We start from the raw sequence: 9,687 nt of genomic DNA on the forward strand, positions 1-9,687 counted from the left end.
TATAATCAAAACCAAGTGTGGACAGAAACTGAGACGCAACAGGCGTCATCTTCGACCAGACACTGCAGCTGATACTCTACTCGAGGAACCAAGCAGCAATGACAATAAAGAGCAAAGCAATGAATGCACAGAATTCCCTAACATGGATGTAAAGTCTACTGAGGACTTTGAGGACAACATAAGTGTATCAGCTTGCGATAATGCTGGGAATGACTCTCAACCTGACACTGATTGTACTGCTAGTGAGCCAGCAGTTACTTTCTCTCGTTATGGTCGAGCTATTAAACCAAAAATATGGGAAGACTTTGTCTCATATTAAGTGTTTCATATTTGAAGGGGAAGATGTAATGATGTGTATGCTTTATGTTATAGTTTAAGTTCAATAGTTATGCTTAGTTCACTCTGTGCACTACAAACAGTTAACATTTTAGTCATGTGATTGGAGGGGGCGGGCAGTTATTGTTAAGATGGATGCCGCTGAATAAAGTCTGTATTCCTGTTCTCTCTCCTTGCTGTTTGCTAATACATTATAAAGATCATCACAGTAAGAGTTCATTGATGACCCCTACTCCACCCACTGAGTTTAGTTTAGTAATAAAATTGGACTGCCTATTTTTTCCTCCCATAGAGTATAGAATCTAAATATCATTCTAGCTGATTTACAGAGAGCATTGATATTATGATAAAAAATATTATTAATTTATTTCAGTTCAATCTTGTGTATATATTTACGTTCCAAATGTATTTGCAAAGTACATGTTAAAACAGTCACTGAGAAATAGTTTTACAGTCAAAGGGATAATTGTAACATGACCTATGTTGATCCTTTTAAAAATATGCATATTAATAGAGTGTTTAAAGCTTTTAAAATGTACTGGTAGTTTGACTTGAAATCTAATTTTGTTCTAATCGCTTTTCCACTATAAACTCATCCAGGCATAGGGGCATTCTTTAGAAAATCCATACATAAACACAGTAGTCAGCAGCAGAAGGTGGAATGTGCTAAGCTGATGGGAAAAACCTATGATTGTTTTTTATATTACAGTTTGTTGGTGTTATATGCTGACAAAACTTTACAACACCAGATGATAATAAGTACACAGATCTTGCTAGACTCACTAAACATGTTATCCTTATTTCAAATTGATATAAAATGAAGAAATAGGTCAGACCGGATGTTTATTTAAATGTTAGAACCATTACACAGACTCTCACTAAGGCCCCAATTCTAAAAAGATCACTGGGCTGGTGAGATTCTATAACAATGTTTGCCAGACCTTATATTTTCCTGGTGGAATGATATAAAGGTGCCGATTTACTAACCAGTGTATGCTGCTCATTCCGCTTGCCGGAATCAGGAGTTTTACGACCACTGCTCCTTAACCCGTCCGCCACTTCTGAGGTGGCGGACTGCAATCATCCTGATCAGATACAAACGGGATGATTGACACCCCCTGCTCGCAAGAAATGCTTGTGCAATGATAAATGCTTATAAATGCTTAATAAATGTTAGATATTTCTATAATGATTCAGATAGACCATGCAATTTTAAGCAAAGTGAAAAAATACCAATTGACAAAATAGGTAATAGCATGCGCCTAATGTGTTTGTGATAGTAGTAGTTTAAACAAATAATAAAATGATGATAATATAGGGAATGTGTAAATATAAATAAAATACTCGTGTAAGTTGTGAATTTTTTTTAAAATGTGATGTGAATCAAATCCGCTGAAAAGTGTTACCAATTAAATAGGTGTAGATTAACTAGAAAATGTATATACCACCAATGTAATAAATGCACAATACAGTATTGGTTAATAAAAATCAATTCATAAAAAATATGTATAAAAGGGAACCAAAAACAGAAAAAAATTATATATATTAGATATATATACTGGTGATCAAACGATTTATCGTGGTATAAGTCCCATAAAATAAGGTGCTAAAAAGTGATGCCGACAAGTGTTAATGTCTCTGAAACAATGTTTCTTTCAAACTTATCGTGATAAAGATGTTTTGTAGTCAGGAGGATTTCCAATATAGTAAACAGGATTTCCAATATTGCAGGCAGCTGGTCTTTGGTATGTCTGATCGAAAACACAGTCTCTAGAAATGGTAAAAAGAAAGACAGCGCCTCATAGTGCAAGTGGGTTCCAACAGTAATGGATCACAGTGAGAAAATAGACAAGTGGTAGTATACTCACAAGGATGTTGGCACCTTTGTTGAAAATGGTGCAAATGGGCAGACTGACATTTAAATCAGCAGTCAGTATGCTGGAGCCAAATAGATTCGGATTTCCTGGGTGGGCCGCTGTGGACTCTCCTCTATGAATCAGAGCAAGATCCTGTGATCTCCCGCTGTATATACAAACTGCAAACGGTTAGTCTATGCGTATAGCATACACTGAGTACAGGACAAACTTCCCAGATAATCGGAAGATATGTGTTGTCTGATAGTGGCTGATATAACTTTGGCAGCTGAATAAAAAGCAAATAACGCTGTGGTAAATAAAGTTAAAAACACTTTATTTTGCGAGCTTAGGACGCGTTTCTCGTCCGCAAGCTCCTGGCCGTTTCATCAGGTAAAATGATGAAACGGCCAGGAGCTTGCGGCCGAGAAACGCGTCCTAAGCTCGCAAAATAAAGTGTTTTTAACTTTATTTACCACAGCATTATTTGCTTTTTATTCAGCCTGCCAAAGTTATATCAGCCACTATCAGACAACACATATCTTCCGATTATCTGGGAAGTTTGTCCTGTACTCAGTGTATGCTATACGCATAGACTAACCGTTTGCAGTTTGTATATACAGCGGGAGATCACAGGATCTTGCTCTGATTCATAGAGGAGAGTCCACAGCGGCCCACCCAGGAAATCCGAATCTATTTGGCTCCAGCATACTGACTGCTGATTTAAATGTCAGTCTGCCCATTTGCACCATTTTCAACAAAGGTGCCAACATCCTTGTGAGTATACTACCACTTGTCTATTTTCTCACTGTGATCCATTACTGTTGGAACCCACTTGCACTATGAGGCGCTGTCTTTCTTTTTACCAATTTTAAGCAACTTTCTAATTTACTCCTATTATCAATTTTTCTTCATTCTCTTGCTATTTTTATGTAAAAAGCAGGAATGTAAAGCCTATGAGCCAGCCCATTTTTGGTTCAGAACCTGGGTTACTCTTGCTTATTGGTTGTATAGAAGAAAGAAGACACAAGCGCAACTCGATTCACAGTGGCTTCAAAATTTATTGACACACATATGCGCAAACAATTGCACTTACTAAAAGAGTTAAAGAGTAACAGTTTTTAATGTAGCAACTTTTGGATCTCCATATCAAAGATTTGTTTGCATGGACCATTAAAGGGACAGTATACACTCATTTTCATATAACTGCATGTAATAGACACTACTATAAAGAATAAGATGCACAGATACTGATATAAAAATACAGTATAAAACTGTTTAAAAACTTACTTAGAAGCTGTCAGTTTGGCTCTTTTGAAAAGGTAGCTGGAAAGCCCACTGCAAGTGGCAAATAAGACACTTCCCCCCATCCCCCTTCTTTTGCATATGAAAAGACCCTTTACACAAACAGCAGCAAGCTGGAGAAGGTAGCTGACGGTATTCACATAAAACTTTGGGGCTTGGTTAGGAGTCTGAAAATCAGAGCAATGTTATTTAAAAATAAGCAAAACTATACATTTATTTAAAAAAAAAACTTAATGGGCTATATAAATAGATCATCTACAAAACATTTATGCAAAGAAAAAATGAGTGTATAATGTCCCTTTAAGGGAGACAGTCAGGAATGCTGGGTTGATGTTCAGAGTGGATACATGATTGATTGACTGCTTGTTTCTTTTAGTAAGTGCAATTGTTTGTGCATATGTGTATCAATAAATTTTGAAGCCACCGTGAATTGGAGTCGCGCTTGTGTCTTCTCTCATCTTCTATACAGCTTTAACGGATAAGCGACAACAACACGCTTCTTGAACTACAGCTGCACCATCTGATTCGCATTAAGGGCGCCGTATTGTCTACCTGTATGTTATTATAATTGGGTTCACATATTGCTCATTTCATTTTTATTGTTAGCACCTAGCCAACAGCGCTTTTTGTTCTTTACTTTTTGCTTATTGGTTGGCTGAATGTAGTCACCAATAAGCAAGCGCTATCCAGGGTGCTGAACCTAAAATGGACCAGTTCCTAAGCTTTATATTCCAGCAAGAAAACAAAGAAAAATTGATAATAGGAACAAATTAGAAAGTTGCTTAAAATTGCATGTTCTTTCTGAATCATGAAAGAAAAAAATTGAGTTTAGTATCCCTTTAAAAGTACAAATACAAAGCGCAATTGTTTTTTCGTAAAATGGGCTAAACATTGACATTCCATGAGTGTATATGACATTTTCTCTCAAATCCCTGCGCACTACAATTCTCACAATTTTTTCTCGCCAGTTAAAAAGTGTTGAGTTTTCACCAGAACACTCAAAACACTATTATTCCAAAAGGAAAACCTATGTATATGGAAATTACAGTGAATGTAAGGTACATTGCAGTGAAAACAGCATCATTTGATTTGTATTAAGCGTAGTATTCATGTTTTAAAACACATTGCTTTCCCAGACCCCCTGTATACTTCGCCCTCCATTGCGAACTTTTACCTAACAGAGTTCTCATTATTTGTATGGGAGACATTTTACTACTCGCAGGGACAGCCCCTTTTTTATAGAATTCCATGATGGCTGCCCCGAGTGTTGGCATGGAAAACAACGTCTTGACCGACACAGTTAACTGTTTTATGCCATTTGTCTGTTCCAATTTTATCCTACAGAAATGCAAACTTCTACTTCCATCTTACCCCTAAGAAGCTCATTATATTTTTTTTCTATTTAGGTACCCGTGTTTTTAATATTTTATTAATCTATTTTGTAGAATAGCCTGTTACCTAAATAAATAAACATACACCAACTGGAAATCTGGACATTTCACAGAGAGGATTCTCCTCCAATCACTCCTACTTCAATAGTTTCTGTGTTGAAGTGACATAAAACACTAAGGGCCAGCTTACGAGTGGAGCGGTATTTAAGGCTCCTGCTCAAACGCAAACTCCACTAGAAGTAATCTTTTTGTGCTCATTGGGTAGCGTGCATATTACAAATTGAAAGTAAAACATTTTCGCTTGTGCGATATCCCGACGTGCACAAAAATCCAAAGTTAAAATATCATGTGTGCATTAACGTTTTCCCCCATATAAGCCAATGGAGCAAAAAAAGGGGAGAAAATCCTTACACCCTACTCACGCGCAAACCCAATCACATATGCTAACCCAACATGAATATTATATTAGAATATGTTATATTTATACATATATCTGATGGTATGTTGCTACAATATATATCTATACAGGTATAAATATTTACAGATATATATAGGAATATCTATTCATAAATACATAGTACATATTCCACTATTTGCAGAACATTGGAATGTGGAATATTTACAGTAAATACATAGTTAAAACCTTTATTAAATATGAATATTGCATAAATGTGTATTTTAATGTTTTGCTCTACTAGACTGCAAAGGGTTCCAATGCACTTATATATATGTCTATATATGTGTACATATGTATTTTTGTGCTTATATGTGTATATATGTCTGTAAATACATATATACACATATAAATACATCTGTACACACATATATACATACATATATCTATTTATATATATATATATATATTTATATATATATATATACAGTGTGTATATATATATATATATATATATATAAACACACACATGTGTATGTATGTATGTATGTATCTCTATGTTTAATTCCTTTGCCTGCCTTTTTTTTTTTTCAAACACCTGAGATCTCATATCTTTGAGCTCTAAAATCTTTTTAGTGCAATATTTATTTATTTTTACAATTTTATAAGATAATGTTATTATGAGTGTAACTGTTCTTTTAAATGTTTTTTGATGTGTTTTGGGAAACTCTTGTTTCGCAAAAAAGTTAACCAGAGCTCTGAGGTTGCGCTATCCAGATGTGTGTTAAATTAAATTGCTCTCAAGTGATTACGTTTACTGTCAACTTGTAATACGTGCGCTACATCCTACGCGTGCAAAACAGCCGCAATAAACCCGGTATTGCTTGCACATAAACTGTTACGGCACCACTTGTAATCTGGCCCTAAAATAAATTTTAGATATAATGATACGTTCAAAGCAAAGCTTAGCCTGAGAATAATTTGTAGAAGTAAGTAGTTTAGTTGTTTAAATATTGAAGAAACAAATGTAAAGTTTCCATAAGGTTATGGGTACTGCTATGTTGTAACCTAGGTTTACCTTATCTTATAGTTTCTGATGAGAACAGTAAGGTACATATATGATAATCTAGGGTGAACAAACAATTGCTGGGTAGAATATAGTAGTGTTAGGCCTGCAAAGTCTGGAGCCTGCACTTTCAATTCTTGTAGGAACTAGAAAGCCAAGAAATTTACACCAAAACTGGACAAAATAAATAATGCAGTATATCACAAAATGTTCGTCCCCCACAAAAATAAACCTTTTATAATACATTCTCAGTGTTTTGTGCCTCATTCACTAAATGGTGGATAGATGAACCGGTGAAGCTGGGTTAGAAAGAGATATCCTAGTGATTTTTACCAGTAACAATATGTACATTACATGAATATCTAGTAATAACTGGTGCACACATACTGACACATTACCATTTGATTATAAGCATTTCTCATTGCATAACCCTGACACAATTATTGTGTAGTTAACCCACTACACTGCACTGCTGCTCACATATTTACTATCCTTTATCTGATCACACAGCTCCTATTGACTTGTAGAGTTCTTTCACCCTCACCTACATTATCCAACTCCCAGATCCTCACACATTGTAGATTATTTTCTTTTTCCTGATGAACTGCCTCAAAGTATTCCGCTAATTTCTGACCATATCGGGAGTTCAGATTCATTGGAGTAGCCATCAATTTAACGCATTAACTAGTTATACCTTTTTATTGGACTAACATACCTTTTCATGAGATTCCTCTCTAGCTTAAAGGGACATTATACACTCATTTTTTCTTTGCATAAATGTTTTGTAGATGATCTATTTATATAGCCCATAAAGTTTTTTTTTTTTAAATAAATAGTAGTATAGCTTATTTTTAAATAACATTGCTCTGATTTTCAGACTCCTAACCAAGCCCCAAAGTTTTATGTGAATACCGTCAGCTACCTTCTCCAGCTTGCTCCTGTTTGTGTAAAGGGTCTTTTCATATGCAAAAGAAGGGGGAGGGGGGTGTCTTATTTGCCACTTGCAGTGGGCTTTCCACCTACCTTTTCAACAGAGCCAAACTGACAGCTTCTAAGTAAGTTTTTAAACTGTTTTATACTGGATTTTTATATCAGTATCTGTGCATCTTATTCTTTATAGTAGTGTCTATTACATGCAGTTATATGAAAATGAGTGTATACTGTCCCTTTAAGTCTGAAGCAATACTCAGAGCAAATATATTGGTGAATATCCCACAAATGTACTAAGTAGGTCCCTTTGGCCCCTGGAGTTATTGGCACTAGCAGTTTTTACTGTGGAACCTTGTGTGCTCCCAATATATATATCCTGGAGATGACTTTGTTACCTTCAGGAAATGTTATTTTTTGCCTCCTCTTTAAAACACTTTCTAAGATCACCCATGTTTGTGTCTAACACTCTGTCTCATAACCTCCTCAATAGCATCTATTTCTCCCTGAGCAGCTCTCTCTTATCCCCATGCAACATTTGTGACACATCAGCTGGGTACTGGGACACACACACAGAAATGCTAAGTGAAATAACTGGGTTAAAACCAGGTATCAACACTCTTTAATCATAACTGAGAATCTAAAGCATTATTTTGGGATATGCACCACCGTCACCGTGTAGAGATTTATTATAATTTCCTTGATTCCTGATGTCAGTATTATGATTAATGCCCACAGCATAACCTTGGGCTTCATATCACAGTCGAATGTCATTTTCACACTGAAGCTTAAAGGAACATTAAAGTATTTGTAATGTATTATTCAGAAATAAATCACTGTATTGCAAAATAATCTGCATACATTTTTGTTTTAATTGTTTAAAACTGTAATTTTGTTAATACATTTTTAAGCTTTGTGTTCCAGGGACCCCCCACCCCCCTCCTTAAATGCTTCTTTAGTATGTTGTATTTCTTTTTACTTTGCTGTGACCAATTAGAGACAGGTATAAATTGATTCTGCACATAACAAGTAATCACTGTGCAGCATGTAAACCCTCGGGTTACAGAAATCAATTGAATGCACTTCCGCATCCCTGGGGGCAGTGAAAAACACTACAGTTTTCATATTTAGATAAAAATAGATACTGTTTAATTTCGCTATGCATAATTAAACATTTTGGTGAATTTAATTTTGCAATTAATATCCATTTAAATCCTATTAAAGAATCTTTACAACCCAACAGCATTTCATATACTTTACTGCTACTTTAATAAATGTATATACTTTACATATGTTTTCAACATATAAACTTATCCTATCTTGTAAAACCAAGGTGGGAGTGAATATGTGGGCATCACATGCGACTTAAGAGTCATTAATTTCTTAAAATACCATTCAGCTCTTTATAATCATAAAAATCGTAAAAAGATAAAGCCTAATATTTCCATGATGTTACATCAATGCTAACTTATTTTGGGAAATGACACTTCATTGGCCTTGCTTATGAATATGAAGGGGGGATATGAGTATAAAACATAATTTGTATCCTTTATTGAAATGAATAACTGGCTGATAATGAAATAATATCATATGGGATTAACCCTTCAATAACCATTGGAACAATTGGATTTATTTTGAAGGCTGTTCATGAGTGTCAGTGATATAGGTGTTTGTAAATGTAAGAGTATTCATCTATTAAACCACCTTGCTGTACATGAGTCCATAAAATATCACAGCCCAGTAGGCACAGTGCAGACTTACGCGTTCCGTCGAACCGTGTAGCGATGGTATCCAGGAAAGTATTTTGTGGGGCGAGCAAACCTTTCATTGCTGGCATGGTGCCACCACCTCAGTACACTCTCCTTGGTCAGAACCCTTCCAAGGCACTGCATCAGAGCTGGAAGACTCAGTCACAAAGTAGCAAAAGACACCAGCTTTGTCTCCTTGTTCCCCTTCTATAAATACAAAGAATCCTTCTAAGCCATCAGCTTCTATAATTCACTTCTGTGTAGATGTTTCTCTTGTGTTAATTACTGTAGCATCTCACAGTGGTCCAGTCTGATGTGCATTGTTTGGTTTATTCTCTCCGCTGATTTTCTCTCCTCCCCATGTCTCTCCCTCTTTGTCTCTCCTCCCATTTGTGCTTCTTTCTCTCTCTCATTCCCCCTCCCGAACTGAGCTGTCCCTCCATGTACCTGCATTCAACACTTCATCTCTTTGTCACCCCCCCCCCCCCTTCTCTCTGTCACACACCTCCTTTCTGTGCGGGTCTCTCTCCCTCTTTTTTTTTCTCATGCTCCCTTTAGGATAAAAGACCTAATTTTTCTAGTAATCCTAGAGGTAGCAGCTGTCATTCTTTTGTCCTAAGCCTATGTATATCAGACAGAAATCAGGTGACACACTTCACAGAATTAT

General features: G+C 35.9%; 1 protein-coding gene across 1 annotated transcript in view; it reads right to left on the reverse strand.

Moving 5' to 3' along the window:
• The window catches only part of KCNH4 (potassium voltage-gated channel subfamily H member 4), a 390,445-nt gene extending 381,336 nt beyond the window's left edge, over positions 1-9,109 (reverse strand). The window contains exon 1 of the mRNA XM_053717885.1: positions 9,034-9,109. Coding sequence (XP_053573860.1) covers positions 9,034-9,109 — 76 coding nt within the window. The remainder of the gene's footprint in view (positions 1-9,033) is intronic.
• Positions 9,110-9,687: the final 578 nt, after the last annotated feature.

This window comes from Bombina bombina, chromosome 1 (assembly GCF_027579735.1).
Source record: "Bombina bombina isolate aBomBom1 chromosome 1, aBomBom1.pri, whole genome shotgun sequence".
Lineage (NCBI taxonomy): Eukaryota > Metazoa > Chordata > Amphibia > Anura > Bombinatoridae > Bombina > Bombina bombina.